The sequence below is a fragment of the Fonsecaea multimorphosa genome, assembly GCF_000836435.1.
Source record: "Fonsecaea multimorphosa CBS 102226 unplaced genomic scaffold supercont1.31, whole genome shotgun sequence".
In the NCBI taxonomy this organism is placed as follows: Eukaryota; Fungi; Ascomycota; class Eurotiomycetes; order Chaetothyriales; family Herpotrichiellaceae; genus Fonsecaea; species Fonsecaea multimorphosa.
Window position 1 is genome coordinate 216820 of NW_015971665.1, and position 19684 is coordinate 236503.

The window sequence follows — 19684 nt, forward strand, 5'->3', positions numbered from 1 at the left end:
GGCGTTGGTCCCCGTAGGTTTCAGCCTTACAGGGCCACCTTCGCTAGTTTGGTACGGAGTAGATGGAGCAGTTCTGAGGGACGGTCATGCTCATTTGCCGCCAACCGTTGCTTCACGACCTCAGGGACTAGGGAAACCTCTCCTCCGCAAGAGTGGCTGCTTTGGCAGGCGCGTGGTTGCATACTTTATTGATCCACCAAGCATGCCAAATCCTTCGATGCTGACATGGGGCACAAAGCTTGAAGAATGAGTATTAGGGTGCAAGCTTTGACTGCCTTAGCCCAGTTCTTAGCTTGACGTGTTTCATGGTCTTCAAACCGGCTTTGAGCTCGTAAAGACTGCAGCTCGAACCCGCTTTGCTGACTCGAACAGTCGGGCACCCCGAAAGTCAGATCTGCAACTGTTTTTCTGGGTGTGAACATCCCAAGACTCGATCCACTCCAACCCTGGAGAACGATGACAATCAAAGCCCGCCCGAACTCCGAGTGAGCGACAATCGGAAACACTCCGTCTATTGTGATGGTCCACGTGCCAACAGCTCGCTTATCGAAACTCCAGATTCTGGCCTGGGATTGAATTCGAGAGTATGAGCCGTGATGGATTGGCAGAAAGAGAGGTCCACCCTGTCGGAAGTGTGTGACATGTAGTTGACACGGGTAGGGCCGGGCAAACAACGTGTTTTGTTGGACGTAATTGAAGTTCAGCCTCGTAAGAACTCAAAAAGCTTAGGCCGGGAAACGTCCAAAGACCGATCCCCCAACATTACCCCAAACATGGAAAGGCCTGGCAGGCCAAGCAAAGGATCTCGCTTGCCATCTAGAACTCGGTCTCCGCATAGGGATAGATATAGAACGTTGAAGCAGGTGTCCAATCGCGCGTTTTCTTGCCCGATGCCAACATGCTATGGATCTGTGGCCCTCGAGCAGTGCAAATTGCGGGATTCAGGTTTCGACCATGTTGAGCGCACATTCATAGCCGACGGTGGCCGGATATGGCATAATATGGGCAAGTGAGCTCCTGAACGGGCCAGATTGGTGGAGCGGATTTGCTCGGTGGGAGGCCCAACTGCAAGAGCGGGATCGTCGTATTGACGTCGAGCAGGGCCTCTTCGGACTGCTTTTCCTCGCCTCGAGTGAACACGAACTGCACCACGCGAGCTCGTGTTTGTATGCACCTTGCGAGCGACAGATGTGGAACTCAACCACGTGTCGTCACGACAAAGGCTGAAATACCTGAGTTTCCTCGACATTGTTCCCATCCCGATCCACTATTGGAGACAGAAAATTTATGGTCGCTGACTCTCTGCTGACATCTGAGCATGGCTGAACGCAGACGACGCAATATTATCGGCTCCACCAGCGGGATGAGCTTCCGCACACCTGGATGCTAGTGCTGACAAGGGCAACTAGTTTTAAATCCGGAGCGGCCTTGAGCTTTGTAGCAGACTGCAGACAAGTATGCACCAGTTATGCAGGTTTTCAAAGTGCAGAATGCACCAGCATAGGCGACAGCGTTGGTGGCAAGCTATTGGCGAGTGTTGAGTGATCACCTTAGTCCCAGATACAAGCTTCAGCTCGCCGTCAAGCCAGCATATTTCGAGTTACTGGGGTGCCCCATTCCTGACGATTTGAAGAAAGAAACGAATTGAGACGAGTGTTTAGCATGGATGGGTATCAATTTGGCGTTGGGTCAGGAGATATCGCCCTTCGGCGTTGCCGGGAAGAAATTGGGGTCTTTCAGGCGCTGTTGCTGCCGTTTTGCAACCTCCAAGTTTCGCAATCGGTCGATTCGCATTTGATAAAAATTTCTTTTACCATCAGTCAAGAAGGTAGGTGGCTGGGAGGAAGGAATGACTCACTTGTGCAGGGCATACACGCGAGGAATATCTTCCGGTTTGTCGCTGGTACTAGCACCAGCCTGTATGGCTTTGATCTACGAGGTACAAACACTCGCGACATTAGCGTCAAGGACGAATGTGAGTGCGATCATCAGTAAGACAATACAGACCTTTTCATCCCTTTCTTTCTCAGCCTTGTCGTCATCATCCTCGTCCTTCTTCTTGCCTTTGTCGTCGTCTTTGGCTTTTTTCTTTGCCTTCTTTTTGCGCTGCTTCTCCTCGTATTCCTGCTTGATCTTCTCGATTTCTTTGTCCATCCATTCCTTTTTCTTCTTTGCAGCTTCCGCCTCGGCGTCTACCACAGGGGAAGCAAATCCTCTGTCGGTCAAGTGGGAAACACAGATATAGAAGAAATCCTGACAAGACCAGTTGGTATGGTGATGGTCACAGAACATACTCAAAAGACTGAATCTGCTCGGAAATGAAGAAGGACGCTTACTTTGTTGTCAGGCGTGATCAGCACCTTGGTCGAAGGTTTGTGACACACATAGCAGGCCTTGGAAGAAGCCTCAGCTACTGTTCGGAGATGGTAGACATTCGGGAAGGGCAATGACATGGTGATGGTAAGAAGACAAAGTCCCTGCAGCGATTGGAGTCTTTCCAGATGTTCCGACCAAGGCTATGTCGATGACGGAAAGGAGAAGGAACTGAGCAGGAAGTCGAGGAGGGCGACGGATCAAGACGAACCTGAAGTTCGAGTCGTTTCTTCCATTCTTGGGATTGCTATCTTGCTGCTCTTCCCACCAATTTGAACTAACTGTTTTTGGCCAAGTAGTTCCTCCCGCGCTCATACACTGGCAGATTGCACGTCTTATTGCATCTCTGGATTATTTGTTACTTGAAGAGCATTCCTATCGGAGGCCAGCTGCCGGTGCTTTGCCTGCTATTGTATTTCCAGACCTTGTTGATCACCTGTAGGTCCATGTGCGTATCGCCAAGTCACACCAAGCAATCGTTATCGATAGGAACAGGATTCCCTAAATCTGGGGCAAACCGTCGATGAGGTATCAGAAAGATCAAAAAGACATCTAGATCAGATTTGCAAGTGGGCATCATAGCAGCCTTGCGAACGAACATGGACATAGTCTTGGGCTGGCTACCCACGGTCTCGACCTTTCAATTCTCTTATAAGATAAGACTCTCTGCTTCAAGGATACCATCTGCAGCCCCGGCATTACAGGCAACGGCGCCCAAGGTTGAGCAACCACTAGACTAACCAGGACGACTTGCAGATCAGAGGCCGTCTTCAAGCGGGCAAAGTCCCGATGCTTGCATGGAAAACACGAGATCGAACATGGGGTTGTAGTCTCTCGACAACCACCCCACCGCCGTGTCAGGTGGAGGGTTCATGATCGGGGTCCTCCAGTAGGTCGCGATCTTGGGGCGATACATCTGCTCGCTGGACCAAATATCTCTTCACCTGCTTGAATACTGAGTTGGAATTCCCAGACCCAGGGACGACGACTCAACTGCACCTCTTCGGGCTCCCTCAGAGTTCTGCCCAGCGACCATTGTGAACTGGGATGAGGCCAGCCCTTCCGCTGGAGACACACTATTCCTTGCCGAGTTGTGGGTTTCGTGAACAGGAACGCAGTCCATCTGGGTCTATGAAGCCTCGAAGACTGTAAAGGTTGGATAGCAGATGTAAATAGCCGTCGTGGATGCGTTTGGGAGGACAGCATTGAGCGGAGCAATAAGAAGAGTAGGACGTTCCATTTGATGCTGGTTTGCGCCAAGTCAAGCCGTACCGAAAGGTTGTGTAGCAAATCTTGCGCCGAGAATATTCATGTCCAGGTAGGAGGACGATGCCTGCCCTGCGGTTGAGATACTATGACACATTTGTTGAAACCCCGTTCCTCTTAAGCAACATACATCTGACCTCCTATAAAGTACCTGGACGCCTTGATATACGAGAATCCAACTGCGCTTGCTGAGCAAACACCGCAGCCCCAATCGCAGGCCGACCACCTGGCTGCTGCGGTTGGGTTGTGCCTTCTTCCAACACATTGTCCTTCAAAGCCTCGTCCTCAGCACTAGCGACTGTGCCTTCAAAAGCCGCAGCTCTTGACGTCTGCTCAAAGACCACCTGCCGGCTCCATCTCTCCCAATCATTGTACATTGCATTCTCAATGCCCATGCTGATCTGCAAGGCCGACTTCCCAAACCGAGCGCCCATGTGTTTCGCCTCTTCAGCTGCGATCCTGTCCCTTCTCTCTTGACGCCGGCGCAGCGTATAGAACTCTTTCCGTGCGATGTCGTAGGCCTGCGGGACAGTGATATCTGGGACGTTTTCCAGCAGCCAGAGTTGTCGTTGCACCACACATTCGCCAGATAGCGGGATTCCAGGTTGGACGAGGCCTTTTGACCAATCTGCATTTTTGTATTGTTCTCCCGATGTCTCGACGATGACTCGGGGCCGCGCGAGCTCCCAGGGATGATCGCTATAAAAGGTTTTTCGTAATGAATCCTCCTCGTAATGCAGTGGTTTGGGAGTGAAGACATGGCGAGCTTTCGCTGACTTGGGTCTCTTAGGTTCAGTGATTTGCGCGTATTGTTCTGGTTTTCCGCTGGGGAGAGTTCGAGTGCGGACTTTTGTCAGGGGATGCCTGACAGGCTGCTGGCGGACGAGAATCTGTGCTGGCGGGACATCGTGCACGATATCGACCCAGATGGGTACCGAAGGGATTTGTTTGGCCTTGACTCTGGCCAGCGCGGTCTTGCGGACGTTGATGGCAGTGAGGTTTAATCGGCCCATGATTGCGCAGCTTGACAACCAGGTTCACGATCCGTCAGGTATGAGGAGTCGGGAGTCGCAAGGAGCAGGAGCGTCTCAAAGATTAGTCCCGTGTCTCGAGAAAGCGAAACTGCAATTCTCTTGTCGTCTCCGGCGATGTAGCCAGCCTGCCAGCTTGGTTGCAGGATAACCTGAATCTCCATTGAATTTCGAAGCTGCGGCGAAAATGCCACGCTAGTGGACAAGTTTCCCAAGATCCCCATTTCGGGAATCTCAACCGCGAGCGTCCATCGACAATGTCTTCTTCAAGCGCCTCGAAAAGATTATCCGCTTCTTTCAAGCCGATGATGAAGAGTTGACAATATGTTCCCAGGCATATGCATCAATCCTCCAAGTTTCTCGGATGCAGAAGCTTTCCGAATGCGACGCCAATAGCACGTAACAGTTTCTCGATATGCGACTTCCTCGTCCCTACGATTCGGCTTCGCGCTACCGTTGCTTCAAAGCGCTCGATATGTGGACAGAGCAGAGGCTACTTTGGAGGGGTCAATGCCAAAGCCGTGGAATCGACTTTTCATAGCTGGCTATCGCGTGCAGGAGAATGCTCCTCGAGGCGTCGTCAACTAGCACTCTCTACTTCCGCCTGCCGGAGACAGAACCGCTCGAGGCATGGAGACGGGCAAGAGAAAGGAAAGAACATGATCAGTGGCCAATATCGCAGCTTCAGCAATGGGTTCAGCCAAAGTCGACTTGAAACCCTGGATAGACCCGCACAATCGACGGCTCCAAGAAGTCGGCGCAAGAGCAGGGCCAATACGTGGGATTTCTTTGATTCCAATACACTCGAATTTGCGCAAAATAGCCGACTGCCGGCCGCCTTCTTCGATGATCTGAACACATTGCACGAGAAAGTGAGGCTAGGAAAGGACGAACAAGCAAAGCAGGATGAGCCTGAGCTGTCACAGCGCCTGCTTGAGGAACAAATGACCCTTTTGAAGTCTGTAAGAGATCTCGAGGGAAAGCTGGCCGAGGCCAAGGCCAGCCTGAACAGCTCAATACACAAGAAGCCTCCCACATCAGAACATGCCACAGCATTGACACCCGTGGTCTCGAAGCAGCCGGCGGTTGTGCTGTCAAAAGATGACTACAAGAATTTGGTGGATCTCTATTTCTTTTCTCACAGCAATCGTTTCGACCCGGAATCGCCTCACTCGTCTCCGACGCCGAAAGTCCTGGAAGACTACGTGTTTAAGCTTTCTGAAGACTTTGCGCCGCCGCAAGCGTATGCGGAATTTTATGCGGATGATGAAGGTTACGAGTCGCCTCTCAAGGAGGTAGAGAAGATGCTCAAATCAAAGCAGCTGCGCGAGATTTCTGCCTTCAAAGCCTTTGTCGATCTGCTTCTTGACAATCACTCCTCAAATGCAGCACTATTCAGAGCTTACAAGGGGCTGCCACAACCAGGTGTGGCTTTTCTTCCCAAAGGGACAATCAGATTGTTTCTACAACGCATGTCAACCCCCTGGCAGAAGTCCGAAAAGTCAATGATAAGGTACCTGTCCCTGATTGACGACATGCAAAAGGCCAATCTGCCGATCGCAAGGTCGGAATGGGCGTCTGCTATATATTTGGCTGGCAGGTCTTTCTCCAAAGTGACAGACTCGGAACTCAACGCCGCGCTGCGGCTGTGGAGGCAAATGGAACAGGAAGCTGGCGTACAGGCTCACAATGTCACTTTCAACATTCTCTTTGACATTGCAGTGAGGGCCAACAAATATCCACTGGCTCAGATGATCCTGAAAGAGATGCATGATCGAGGTCTTCATCTCAATAGGCTTGGTCGTGTCAGCGTTATCTATTATCATGGGCTACGAGGCGACGGAGATGCTGTTCGAAAAGCTTACCGCGATTTTGTCGATGCCGGGGAAATTGTCGACACCCTTGTGCTGAATTGCGTCATGGCAGCGCTATTCAACGCTCAAGAACCGGCGGCGGCAGAGCAAATATACGAGCGGATGAAGAGTCTTCATATCAATACGCGTCGAGAAGTGCGAAGTGACGGCACAATAGCATCATACCGACAGTACCCAGGCCCAGGACCGGAGCTGATCCACCGCGAGCTGGCAGCCAACTCTCTAAGGCGAGTGTTGCTCTTTGCGCGCAGATTGAAACACCTTCTGCCGGAGCATCACAAGGAGGCACAAGAGTTGATGCCTTTGAGACCAGACCACACAACCTTTCGGACTATGATCTCTTACCATGCAAATGTATCTGGAAACCTCAATCGAATCACAGTGTTGATCAACGAAATGTCCGAGGTATTCGGTCTGCCCTTGCAGAGCATTCACTACCAACTGCTGTTCAAGGGGTTTGCTCTCCATGGTGCCACAAGGAACCCGCATGCGACTTGGAATCTACACCGGCTAAATCTGGCCTGGGAAGCTTGTCGCAAAGACATCCGAGAAGGTCAAATGGCTCGCAGGCGCGCAAGGCAGACGAAATCCGATCACCACACACTGCCTTCGATCGACATCATCAATGAAATCTCTGAAGAAGGGGAGCAATCTGTACGTGGAGAACAAAAAGCATTCAAACGCATGAGCGAATGGGACGACTTTGTCCTCGACCTCGCCGCGTTTCCTAGAGAGCGGAGGAAACACATCGAAAGGATCCACGCCGAGCTCTTTGACGAGGAGAGAGAGAAGCGAGAACCTCTCATCCGGTATCCCTTTTCTCGGTCTACGAAGGAACCGCCACCACATGATCAGAACACCTATTACCCATTGGGAGAGCGAAAATTAGACCAAGAGGAAGGAGAATATGTGCTGCCGTCGCCAACCCGGGCAATTGCTCCGTCAAGCAACAAGCTTCACGATGGCTTTACATCCGAGGATACTATCGAGGAAACCATCAATATTGACCCAGAAGCGGATTTACCAGACACCGAATCGCCTAGAACTAGGACGGGAGCCCGCAACAACGACACATCATCAACAACCTTTCCAGACGCTTCTGAGGCGACGACGACGACAGACTCCTCTCATCATTCGGAGGCCGACGCCGAAGACGGCCGTGACGTGCCCCCTATCCCCTTCACCTCGCGGTATCAGGTCGAAGCCACGCGCCCGCTGGTCTGCTGGCTGCTGCGCGCCTACGCCAACGCCACGGGGTCGCGCCAGCAGGTCGAAGCGATCTGGGACTCGGTCCGTCCGCTGTGGCGCTCGCGCGAGCCCAACGACCAGGCCGCGGTGGTTCGGGTGTTGAGGCGATGTCTGAGGAATTGTGATCGGTATGGTCCGCCTTTGTGAAGGAATCTTGGGTCACTGATTGAATGATTGGCTTCAATCACATGTTTGAAATAAGCTCGGAACTGCCTCGTACGAGGTGCAGATCCAACTTTGCGAGGGGTGATCACATCCGTCTATCTCTCAGGGCCTGCCTATATTATTATTATTATAACTAGGTAGATAGGTAGCTAGCAAAGTCGGATGGGCTAGTAAAATGAATGTACATGCGAACCATACATCTACCTACAGTCCATCTACTTCTCTAGGCGAGGCCGACATCTGTCGACACTTCTCACGCCAGAAAATTGGGGAGTAGTCAGTGCTTCACCACCTGCCACACATGCTGCACGTCGTGCTGGCTCTAGAGTCTAGATCCTCTTTCTATATCCAGGTATACGTGTCTACTGTCTATATCTGTATCCGCGAGGTATATACATGATAGACAAAACTCAAGCCGTAGCAACCATCACCTAAAGGTGAGCAACTGAATGTAGCTAATATCGAGCCATCATCCACCTTCAGCGAGTTTCAATCTCGTTTCGAGTCTTTTTCTCTCGAGACAACAATTCATTTCTTGTTACCCCTTTTGGCGCTTGACCTCGGTCGATCCGGAGTGTGCTGGCTGCTTACAGTTTACTCTCTCTGCCTGTGCCGAACAGGCTGTTCCTGGCCACGCTGGTGTGCGAGTCTTGTTGGCTCCCCCAGGACACCGCGTAGGGATGGTCGCGGCGCTTCATGACCAGGGCGTCAATGGCGCCCGTGTTGACGTATTGCGGACCGCACTCTTGGAGGGTGGTGACGCCGATGTTGCGCATGGCGACTTCGAACTCGTCCCTCAGGATGTCGATCAGCTGCTCCACGCCGTCCTGGCCGTAGCCCGTGGCGAAGAGGGCGGGCCGTCCGATCCCCGCGGCCACGGCGCCCAGGCAGACGCACTTGAGGATGTCGGTGCCGCGCCGGATGCCGCCATCCACGAAGATGCTGAACGGTCGAGATTGGCCTGAAGCCACGGTGGGGGAGGCAGGGTGGTGCTGCGTGATGATTTCCGGGTACCGCGCGTGGATTTCGAGCAGGACCAGCAGCGCGGGTGGGGAGGTGTCGAGGTTCCTTCCGCCGTGGTTTGATAGGACGACGCCCTCGAGACCGTGGTCCAGGGCCAGTCGCACGTCGTCGGCGGACATGATCCCTTTCAACAAGAGGGGCAGTTTGGTTTGAGACCGCAGCCAGGCGATGTCGTCCCAGTTCAGGTTCGGGTCGATGAAACTGCCCATCAGCCGGCCGTAGCCGCCCCCTTTCTTGTCGTTCTTGGCGTTGGTGGTCATCATTGGGTTTTGGATCGACTCATCGGCTTTGACGCGCTCGTCCGCCTCCCTCTTCCCCGCGGCAGCCGCATCAGTCGTCACGAAGATCGCGCGGACGTTCTTGTGCTGGTGGATCTTGCGGAGGAGCTGTTCGGATTTGTGCCGCTCCCGGTTGACGTACAGCTGGAAGAAAAACGGATAGTCCGAAACGGCAGGTTGGGAGACGATTTCGCTGGCAGAGTAGCTGGCGTTGTTGGAGATGCATTGCACAATGTGCTTCTCCTTTGCGGCCCGTGCGATGGCGAGTTCGCCGTCTGGATGGATCAAGCGCGCCATCGCCGCGGGGGAGATCATCAGTGGGAAAGAAACGGGGTAGCCCAAGATGCTGGTTTCCGTGTTGATCTTGTCCACGCGGCGCATTACGCGTGGGCGGAAGAGCACGCGGTTGAAGAGACTGGCATTGAGATCTCGCGTTATTAGGTCGTTGGCCGCGGAGGAGTAAAACGCCCATGTCTTCGCGGTGGCGGTGTTTCGGGCGGCGATTTCGAAGTCGTGAGCATTTATCAGAGAATCCAACGGGGGCTTGTCTGAGCTCGAAGCAGATTTGGCTTGAGGTGTCTCGGTGGGAAGAGGTTTGGACCATTCTTCGGTGATTGTGGATCTGTCCAACACTCCCTTGAGGGCGTCTGCTGGCAGGTTGTTTCTGATTATTGCCGGCGAGTGGATTTCATTGTATGCCTGGGTGGCGTCTCGACCGGCATACTTGTATATTATGCCAGGACCGCCGGGGTGTTCGGGGGCGAATTTGGTGATGTCCCATACCTGGTTATCCACAACTATCCAGCAGTCGGTGTCGGTGTTGTGGGACGAGATCTCTGATACCGAGATCTTGCGTTGTGCCATTTGAGAACAGTGTTAGGATTCGACGTCTATGCGATCCTGTGTGTTGGATCACGGGGAGAGACAACTTTTGAGACGCTGGTTATATAGGACTCTCACCTCCACGATGAATCCCCATACAAGTCACTTTACTCCAGCACTTTACTCCATCCCGTGAAGGTATTTTATCCGTAAGTGAGGCCGATAGGGACCATTTTAGCCACCTGCTGAGCTGGTCTAGCTCGATACCATGGACGATACAACCTTGACGGGAGGCTGTCGGTGTCAAGGCCGGTGCGGAGAGTGGGAATATTGTGAAGGGAAATTGGAGGAGGAGCAGAAAAGGCCGATTAATACCTAGTTCACGTGAGCGTCGGGTTTCGGCGGAGTTGATGCCGAGAGAAGTTTTGGCTGATTTTCTGGTGGCCGGAGTTCTGTCCCCTTGGAGCACTGCACCTCGAACACTCCAACTAACGGTCAGGTCTTGTGCCTGCGGCCGTCACAAGCCGTCGCAGCTAGTCTGATGCTATTGCGGTTACAGGCTGCTTTCAGCTGTAGCTTCTCTCGTCCCCTGAAACCGTCAGCCTTGTCGGCGACTCCTCTTTGGGCTTGTGCAAGTCTTGTGGGTAAGTGTTGCGTCCGTCGAGTCGTGGCATTGGCACTTGGCTGAATCTTGTCACAGTACCAAGATCCGAGGGATGGCTCGGTAGGACCCGCGGCAGTCTTTGGCAGAAAAGGGTAACCAGTTACGCCACCATGGCGAACAATACGACACCCTTGAGGTACGCAGACGTGCGTAGCTGGATGAGAGGGATGTGTCATTGTCGAGGCTGACAGACCCAGGTCGGCATCAATCTTGGAGACCCAGTCTTCCGAGGAGTCTACCACGGGAAGAGAGCGCATGAGGATGATTTGGACGACGTTGTTCAACGAGCGCTAAATATCGGCTGCACCAAGTTGATGGTCACGGGCTCCAGCCTGAAAGAGTCTCAGCATGCCGTTGAGCTCGCGAAACAGTACCGTATGTAACGAGGATCTTGTGGACATTGTCGTCCCCCCCTGACTCTTTTCCAGCTGGCACTTGTTTTGCCACCATTGGAGTACATCCATGCTCGACGCAGGACTTTGACAATTACAAGGGCGGGCCAAGTGCACTGATCCAAGAACTTCGTGCCCTGACTCTCGAAGCAAAAGAGAGTGGCCACGCGGTAGCCTTTGGGGAAATCGGGCTGGACTATGACCGATTGTTCCTATCCCCCAAAGATGTGCAACTCAAATATTTCGAACTGCAGCTAGATCTGGCCGAAGAGATGCAGCTGCCCCTGTTCCTACATTCACGAGCATGCAGCGAAGACTTTGAAAGAATCCTCGGCGCACGCTTAGACAAGCTACCCAAACGGGGACTGGTACACAGCTTTACGGGCACCATACCGGAAATGGAGAGCCTGGTCAAGCTTGGGTTTGACATCGGCATCAATGGCTGCAGCATGAAGACCGCCGAAAACCTGGAGGTGGTCAAAGCAGTGCCCTTGGATCGTTTGCAAATCGAGACCGATGGACCATGGTGTGAGATACGGGCGTCGCATGCTTCCTCGCAATACCTGAAAGATGGGCCAGTGATGCCCAAGGCAGTGAAGAAGGAAAAGTGGCAGAAGGGGATGATGGTCAAGGGACGCAACGAGTCGGCGACGATAGGGCAGGTGGCGCACGTGATTGCGGGAGTGAAGGGGATCAGAGTGGAAGAGGTGTGTGAGGCGGCATGGACGAATTCGACCGAGATGTTTGGACTGGGATGCTAGTTACTACCTAGTAGTAGGTACCTAGGTAAGAAGGGAGTAGAGAGTAATTGAAGAGGGATGATAATAAGAGGTAAAGGTGCCCATACGAGTAGATGACTGGGTTGCTGGGCTGGCTTCTAGACTCGCGTGACGGAGAACTCCTTCGAGAGCTCGCGAGGTACGCAACGGCCAGCCACGCACGTGCCCCTCGCCTGGGTTTGCCGACTTTTCCCATGTGCCATTCAGCAGCAAAACTGACTCTGATTAACTGTTTGATTAATTAATTATTATTCGTCGCGTCTTTTTCCAGCGTGTCAATTTCGCTCCTCTCGTCCCTTTGGTTCCTCTGGTTCCTCTAGTTCCCCTCGTCCTCTCGTCCCTCTCGATCCTCTTCTTGTCTCCGCGTTCGCCGTTGCCCGACTTTTCGCCTCTCCGCCTTGAACTTGCTCGTTGCAACCTACCCAAGTATTAGCGATTAGTCTCGATTCTCCCGGCTTGGTACGAAACACTTGACCTCTCTCGAGATCCTCTTCTCCCTCTCCTCGCCTCCCCATCGCCCGCTGGCTGCCTCCCTCTAGTGATGCCGCCAATCCACGTCCTGTGCCTGGAACCACAATCAAACCACACGTACCACCACGCCCCCATTGCCCACCACGCCCACATCACCCACACTTCACGCCGGTGACGCTCGTTGCCAAACTTACCAAGCCAGAAACGGGAACTCAACTTCCTGCTGCCTCTTGGTTTTTCTTCGCCCTGAAATTCTCTCCCTCGTCGATCGACTTCATTCTTTCTTCCACTTCGCTACCACCATCTCATTCTCGCTCGCTCATCCTTATTTCCTTCTTCTCTACCAGTCGTCGTCTGCCACAGTATGCCGCCTATGATTCTTTCTGCAGTGCTTTCCACTCAGAGCTCTTCAGAACCAATCCTCGCCATGCGTCCAATCAATATGCCTCCTTGTCAGGGCCGATTTCCGTCCAGATAATTCCCTCGTCCGCTCTACATAACACCGCCAACCTCTCCTCCGATTCGACCAAGCAACCTTAACTGCTACTATCAGAGTATCCGTCTACAGTCACTGCTGTTGTGGAGGACCTCCCCCTTCGGACCAAGAACTCTGTCTCAGCCTATCCGTTGGCACGCGTACACGATCCAACAAGATGGCCATCTAACCACCTCTCAACGGTCCGCACCTCCCACCCCGCTTCAGCTGCTGAAGTTGTTATAAGAGGCCACTCCAGAGCTACTGTTCCTCACTTCGCTCCTTCATCCCTCCCTTGCCAACTATTAAAATCGACTGCTCGCCTCGTTAATCTCCCAACTTGACCTCTAGGAAACGCGCAGCTGCTAGAATTTCATTCCGTGGCTCTTTCAACGACCTGCCCGTTTACCGACAAACCCCTCCCCAACCGCCGAATCATCCCCCTCTGTCGAAGCAATTTGCGGAAATCGCAAGATGAGCCAAAAAGACCAGGAAATGGCCAGCTCACTTGTCGATTTGAACCATGTAGCAACCGATCTGGCTCTTCTCGACGTGTCCTTGGGGTCCAAGACCCTGCAACTCGACCAATCTCAGCCACCTACTCCAGACGGGACAGGACGTCCAGTCAACTTTCAAGTCATTGCCCCTGGCCTCTATCGATCGAGTTATCCCCAGTTGGCACATTTTGAGACCCTTGTCGAACTGGGCCTCAAGACCATTGTGACCCTGGTTACCGGACCTCCTCCTGTCGAGTATCACAAATTCATGACTTCCCACGGCATTACTCACTACATCATCCCTATTCTCGCCAACAAGGACCCGGAGGTCTACACCTCAGACGCGGTCGTCTGCAAAGTCGTCGAACTCATGCTGGATCCGCAAAACTATCCCATGCTCATCCACTGCAACAAGGGCAAGCACCGAAGCGGTTGCATCACGGCTGCATTCCGTAAAGTGACGGGATGGACCCTGGAGGCTTGTATCGAGGAGTACGAACGGTATTCCAAGCCCAAGTCACGTGATTTGGACAAGGTGTTTATTGCTCGTTTCGACCCTTCTCCTCTGAAGCATCTCGCCATCGAAAGAGGCTACGTCGGCGGCGTCTATAGACAACCAGTCCGTGACTCGACGAAATCTTCCATCTACACCAACAACACCATGGAGACGGCTTATACGACTACCGACGACTCTGTCACCGATCTCCACGAGCGGGTCCCGAGGGAACACGAAACACTTCTGGAACCGGCGAAAAGCCAAGTTTCCTTCTAGCACGGAACGCGAAGAGGCAGTACGAGGCGGAGAGAATGTACGATATCAACGCGTGTTGAATGAAAATCTTGTTTTGGTGGAAAAGAACTGGTGAAAAGAAACTTGGGAAGCATGGAAGCACCACGGAAATGGATAGAAAATTGCATTTTGAGCCACACAGAGATCGGCTCTGGCGTTGGGATTGCATATATGCCGCCAGCGCAGCATGGATCGCATGGGGAAATCGGAGCGGGAAAGGGTATCTGGTATTTGGTCTCCTGGAGCCCACGGCATCCATCGTTGACACACTTGACGTTTCATGAGAATTCCGTTCTTGGGGTGGGGATGAAAGCAAAAATAGAGGTGGAATTTGGAATAGAGGATTGAGGGATTGAGAAGCATCGATGGGGGAAAAGAAAATAAGGGACAAGCCAAAAGAAAGGCAGTTTGGGCCCGAGATCGGACGCATAAGGAAAGATGGCACGCGACATCGTGGTGGCGGTGGTTGATGGAGGTGGAGGAGGATTACATCTTCCCCCTGTACTTGTATGCGCCATTGACGTGACACACCCTACTTGATGTGACACACACCGTCAAATCCTATGTTATCTATGTACGTAAACACATCCCCAGCGCAGCACAGCATGCCATAGCAACGGGGAAAATTAAATACAAAATAATAAAGAAAAGAATCCACGAAAGATATCAAAATAAAGGAGTCAAAGTAGGCAGGGCATGGATGAACCGAAGACAGAAAACCAGAAGCAACCGACTATGGACCCTTGGGACGGAGGGAAAGGTGAACTTGTTGCTCAAGAAGATAAAGCCAAAAGACACGGCGGCAGAGGATTCCCCATGTGTATGTATATACGGCGCTTTTCAATCGAGTCGCGACGAAAAGGCTCCTAAGCTGCAATGATTTACCTTGGAGGTCCGTAAAGGAGGCACTCCATCTCCTCTTCAAGCGGCACCAGTGCCTTCTCTTTGAAAGCGGCACAGTAGGCTTCGTCCGCGAAACTGGCGTCGGGGTTGAGGTAGTCTTGTAAGCACGTCAGAATAGCCTGAGAGAACGCGCAGGATATCCTTCCGCGAGACTTTTCCTCCTTCAGCCATTTGTCCGCTAGCTGGAGGTCTGAGTGCTCGTTGGACTGCGTGTTGGCCGTTTGACCGTCTGGACGTCTTTGCGTGGTCGCCATTTGAGCATCTCGCCGTCTCTGCTCCACAGGCTGCCCTGAATTGATCTCAAGCAGCATGATTGCCAAGGTAAGTAAATTCGAATTGGTTTCAGGTGCATCATCGGGTCTTTGATGTCCAGCTGCCGGATTGCCTGATTCAGCTGCAATGCTTGAGAACTTGAGATAAGGACCCAACTCACCACAATGAAAAGAGTTGGCTAGATAGGGATATTTTAGGTCAACAGACAACGGCAGGTTGTCGCTGGCCCTCGAAAACAAGATGCATTTCTTACTCCATTTCGATTCCAGCCAGGGAGTCTGGCTGAGCTGCAAAATCGAGGCAACCAAGGTGATGGCGAGTCCGTACACTGATTCGTACGGGAGTTTGTCCTTGAACCGCGGCAGGAGATCCTCAAGAGACAGGGATTGTTGAACATGCTCGACAGTCGCCTTTGACGAGTATGATTTCAAACATCCCATATCATCCAGGGAAAACCCCACAAATGGATGAATGGGTTCCCTGATGATTTTGCAAAAGTTTGTAATGCTTTGCAGACTTATTGGCTCGTCGGCGGCTGTCCCGGGGACCGATATGGTCACACGAATAGTCGTCTGGCTGTACCAGATTTACGTCAGAATCCAGGTTCAGGACTAGAAAATGAAACGAATCTCGAAACTCTGTACCTCGACGGAAGTTCGTCAATCCTGATTTCCGAATTCAACCACCCAGAGGACGCGCAGCAGTCTCCGTGGAGACTCAGCCCGAAGCAACTTGCCTGCGCAACCACGTTCACACTTGCTGGTTGTGAGGGTCTCTTGCGCTTTTTGGACCTCACTAGGCGTTGCTCGAGTAGGAGGCGAGCGACATGGACTGGCTTGTCGGTGCACCAGTTTCGCGAAATTGCCCGATATATCTTGCTGGCGTTCTCTTGAATGGTGTCTAGCGATGCAGAAAACTTCAGCTTCAGACGATTTTGTGGAGTTTCCTCCTGCAGCTTGTCGGCTCTTGCGACCCAGGCATCGATTCTGCTGGTACATGCCTCCAGGCGCTCTAGTGAGGTTTTGACACGATTCTTCTTCATTGTAAATTTGATCCTCTGTCTGAATTCAAAGTTCATACGAAGATTAGGAGTGCTCGCGATCGGTAAATTAGAAGAGACGACGGGCCAGAGGGTGCGACTTGTGACAACCTGCAACAGTCAGCCTTGAGTCGGTCATGCCAACAGGGTCTGTTCAAACCTGCTGCGACCCAGGGATATTGAGTGAAGAGACTATGTCAACCAGAATCTCTTCTATTTCATCAATAGTAAGTATAAATGGGTCGTACACCGCACCTAATCTATCGCGTAGACTGTTGGCGATGTCTCCCTCCCTCCACAATCGGCTTCGCGGATCTTCCATCATCAAGGTTCGGTTCGAGAGGTCGGAAATGGGGGCCAGAAGGAGTTGAATGGCTTGATCGTAAGAGGCGCGTATTATGTAGAGCTCCTGGACCAACCTGCGCAGATATCGTTTCCAATGCATGAATGCCACTGTGGGAGCAGCGACATCCTCGTAGTGCTCGAGGGCGGATATGATGAGAGGAATGGCGCCGAGAACGAGACCGGCGGCTTCCACTCCTGACATTTTTGCAGCTGATGGAAGACTAACGCAACTCAAACCTCGACGCCAACAATGGCAAGATGGACGATGGATGAGATGGACCAGTGCGGCTCTGTGCCTCTGCCGAAGCTCAAACAAACCCCCGCTCACCTGCCCGCCGATAGACCCCGCGACTCGCTTCCACCCGCTAACCTTCGTGCTAGGCTGCGAACTGCTGAACTCAAACGACTTCACCGGAAGAAGCCACGAAGTATATCCTCTGTGCTCCCATTCTCTACCCACGGTCGGTCTCGTTATTGAATGCGTTATGTAACACTGTTGCCAGGTCGGCGTCCTCGCCATGGACGACATCGGCGCCCTCTCTGCCTCTTGCCTGAGGTGTTTCGTCAAGCTCATACAGTCCTTGCCAACGTCTTCAGATGAATTTACCAAGATGATGCCGCCAAGCGCAATCAACAAGGAATATGCCCGTTTCAAGATTTGGGCAGGCAATCTGGGTGCTCTACAGAGAGGCAGAAGCTCTCTTGATGCTCGGCTGCGAGACTCGGTGGTTCTACGCGGAGCTGTCCTAAAATTCTTGGGGCAGCTACAAGAAACTCTGACTAAGAGTGAGTTATATGTCCTGTCTGTGGAGGACCCTCTCGCTCAGGCAAGCACGGTCTTTCAGGCGCAGAGATAACCACCGGCGTTCGCCTCCCGTACGATCAGACTCTACCCACAGACCTCAGATCGAGTGACGAAGACGCCCCTCTCTATGATGATGAAGACATTGGCAGTATTAGTGACACCAGCGGTGAACTGGATACCGGTGAACTTACCGAGAGATTGCGAGAGATCGAAGATGTTATGGAGCATCTGTACAGGCTGTCATTCAAGATCCGCAACACGAGATACCGTTCTCTTGCCCCGAAAGCTCTCCTATTGAAAGACGAGGATGAAGAAACAGGAAAAGATTTGTTCTCAGCGTATGCGATATTCGATCGTCGGCACGTTAAAGCGGTACTGGATTTCTTGCGTCTTCCCCCGCCGCCACAGAAGTTTGAAACAGAACATGCACAAGTTGTCGATCACGATATAGTGGATTTGTTGGACACCGACTACCATCTGACGGATAGCGATGATTTCCTGCTAAATCGACTGGCAAAAGCAATCACCAATCGGAGACGGTACTTTGAATATTGGCAGAAACATGCCCTCAAGCTATCCCAGAAGGTGGATGAACCAGCCTTCCGGGGAATGGTCTCAAACAGCACGAGCCTCGTTAAGCCTCTAGAACCTGCTTCCAAGCCCGATGTCATAGTCCCTACCGCCGACAATTTGATCCGACTGAATGGGTCGAAAACAGTCGTGTCAGGAACCGATTTCTCTAGGTATAACAATAATCTAGATGATCAATTGGATACAGAGTCTGTCATCTCTTATGCGACCACCGCGTTCGACTTAGACGGAAAGTCCCCAGAGTTTCCTCTACCTCCTACGGATGCAGCCGAAAAGTCGGAGTTCGTTTGTCCATATTGCTGGGTGGTGTGTCCATCGCGCCAGGGAAAAGGGAAGTCCTGGCAGTGGGTATTTTCGATCATTGCTAAGCTACGAATACCTTTCTAATGCATATTAGAGAGCACATCCGTCAAGACCTCCAGCCATATGTATGCACCTATGAGGAATGTCCAGATGCAGACCGCATGTATGCTAGTCGCCATGCGTGGCTTGAGCATGAGCGGTTGTTCCACCGTCGGGTATGGAAATGCTTCGAACACAGATCCTTCATTTCCAAATCCAGAGAGAGCCTATTCCAACACTTTTCATCCTGTCACCAAGGCCTCGATGCGCAGGAGATCGAAAACCTCCTGGACTTAGCGGAGACGACTCTAGACGACGATAGAAAGTCGTGCCCTTTCTGCCATTCAAATGGGCCTTTCAAAAAGGGGTTTCACAATCACATCGCCTTCCATCAGGAACAGCTTGCAACTTTTGCAGTCCCACGAAATCTCAACAATGACGAGAATTCCAGGCAAGCTCAAGGTTCCAGATCAAGCGATTCTTTGTTTTCCACTGCGCTAGACTTTCTGGAGAAGAATGGCAGCTCTGAAAGCGCCGACGATGGCGTTGAGCCAAAAAGATATGAAAAACGCCTTATAGACGCTGCAAAATCCGGCGATGTGGTGCTTCTGGAAGGATTCCTCAACGATCCTGGAGTAGACGTGAATGGGTCGGATACCAATGGCCAGTCAGCACTGTCTTATGCGGCAGAGAATGGGCACGAAGAAATCGTGAAGATATTACTCGGCACTGGTGATGTGGAAGTAGATTCCAAAGATGACGCTGGGATTACACCACTGTCATATGCGGCAGAGAATGGGCACGAAGAAATCGTGAAGATGTTACTCGATACTGGGCGAGTGGCCGTGAGCTCGCGATGTAATGATGGTAAGACGCCGCTACACCTCGCGGCAAAATCTGGGAACGAAGCGACTGTGAAACTTTTACTCGCCAGTGGCCAAGCGGATGCGAACTTGCAAGATCATAATGGTAAGACACCACTACATATAGCGGCCGGGGAGGGGCACCAAGCAGTTGTAAAACTGTTGCTCGCCAGCGGCAAAGTGGATGCGAACTGCCAAGATAAGAAGGGTGAGACACCGCTGTATGAAGCAGCATGGGAGAATAGCAATACGGTTGTGAAACTGCTACTTGAGGCTGGGGTCGATGTCAATGCTCACGGCGGAGCATATGGCAATTCTCTCCAGGCAGCATCACGGTCTGGTGATTCGAGTACTGTTCGGATGCTCCTTGAAGCA

The 19684-nt window shown here is 52.3% G+C and overlaps 8 protein-coding genes across 8 annotated transcripts in view; 4 read left to right on the forward strand and 4 right to left on the reverse strand.

Annotated features, from left to right (window-relative positions):
- Window positions 1-1689: 1689 nt before the first annotated feature.
- Window positions 1690-2453, reverse strand: Z520_10607 (uncharacterized protein; the record flags this gene model as incomplete). The annotated part of the gene is made up of 4 exons (XM_016781099.1): window positions 1690-1807; window positions 1859-1932; window positions 2008-2253; window positions 2337-2453. The coding sequence occupies 4 exons, from the start codon at window positions 2451-2453 to the stop codon at window positions 1690-1692; spliced, it is 555 nt and encodes a 184-aa protein (XP_016627824.1).
- A 1326-nt stretch (window positions 2454-3779) lies between these two features.
- On the reverse strand, window positions 3780-4652 carry Z520_10608 (uncharacterized protein; the record flags this gene model as incomplete). Its single annotated transcript, XM_016781100.1, has 1 exon — window positions 3780-4652. The coding sequence occupies one exon, from the start codon at window positions 4650-4652 to the stop codon at window positions 3780-3782; it is 873 nt and encodes a 290-aa protein (XP_016627825.1).
- Window positions 4653-5329: 677 nt separating this feature from the next.
- Window positions 5330-7939, forward strand: Z520_10609 (uncharacterized protein; the record flags this gene model as incomplete). Its single annotated transcript, XM_016781101.1, has 1 exon — window positions 5330-7939. The coding sequence occupies one exon, from the start codon at window positions 5330-5332 to the stop codon at window positions 7937-7939; it is 2610 nt and encodes an 869-aa protein (XP_016627826.1).
- A 605-nt stretch (window positions 7940-8544) lies between these two features.
- Window positions 8545-10122, reverse strand: Z520_10610 (uncharacterized protein; the record flags this gene model as incomplete). Its single annotated transcript, XM_016781102.1, has 1 exon — window positions 8545-10122. One exon carries the CDS (start codon window positions 10120-10122, stop codon window positions 8545-8547), a length of 1578 nt encoding a protein of 525 aa, XP_016627827.1.
- Window positions 10123-10854: 732 nt separating this feature from the next.
- Window positions 10855-11897, forward strand: Z520_10611 (uncharacterized protein; the record flags this gene model as incomplete). The annotated part of the gene is made up of 3 exons (XM_016781103.1): window positions 10855-10890; window positions 10942-11119; window positions 11173-11897. The coding sequence occupies 3 exons, from the start codon at window positions 10855-10857 to the stop codon at window positions 11895-11897; spliced, it is 939 nt and encodes a 312-aa protein (XP_016627828.1).
- A 1438-nt stretch (window positions 11898-13335) lies between these two features.
- Z520_10612 (uncharacterized protein) lies at window positions 13336-14130 on the forward strand (the record flags this gene model as incomplete). Its single annotated transcript, XM_016781104.1, has 1 exon — window positions 13336-14130. One exon carries the CDS (start codon window positions 13336-13338, stop codon window positions 14128-14130), a length of 795 nt encoding a protein of 264 aa, XP_016627829.1.
- An 899-nt stretch (window positions 14131-15029) lies between these two features.
- On the reverse strand, window positions 15030-16910 carry Z520_10613 (uncharacterized protein; the record flags this gene model as incomplete). Its single annotated transcript, XM_016781105.1, has 3 exons — window positions 15030-15900; window positions 15969-16474; window positions 16524-16910. The coding sequence occupies 3 exons, from the start codon at window positions 16908-16910 to the stop codon at window positions 15030-15032; spliced, it is 1764 nt and encodes a 587-aa protein (XP_016627830.1).
- A 316-nt stretch (window positions 16911-17226) lies between these two features.
- The window catches only part of Z520_10614 (uncharacterized protein), a gene marked incomplete at both ends in the record, with an annotated part of 3408 nt that continues 950 nt past the window's right edge, over window positions 17227-19684 (forward strand). The window contains 3 exons of the mRNA XM_016781106.1: window positions 17227-17494; window positions 17554-18410; window positions 18527-19649. Coding sequence (XP_016627831.1) covers window positions 17227-17494; window positions 17554-18410; window positions 18527-19649 — 2248 coding nt within the window. The remainder of the gene's footprint in view (window positions 17495-17553; window positions 18411-18526; window positions 19650-19684) is intronic.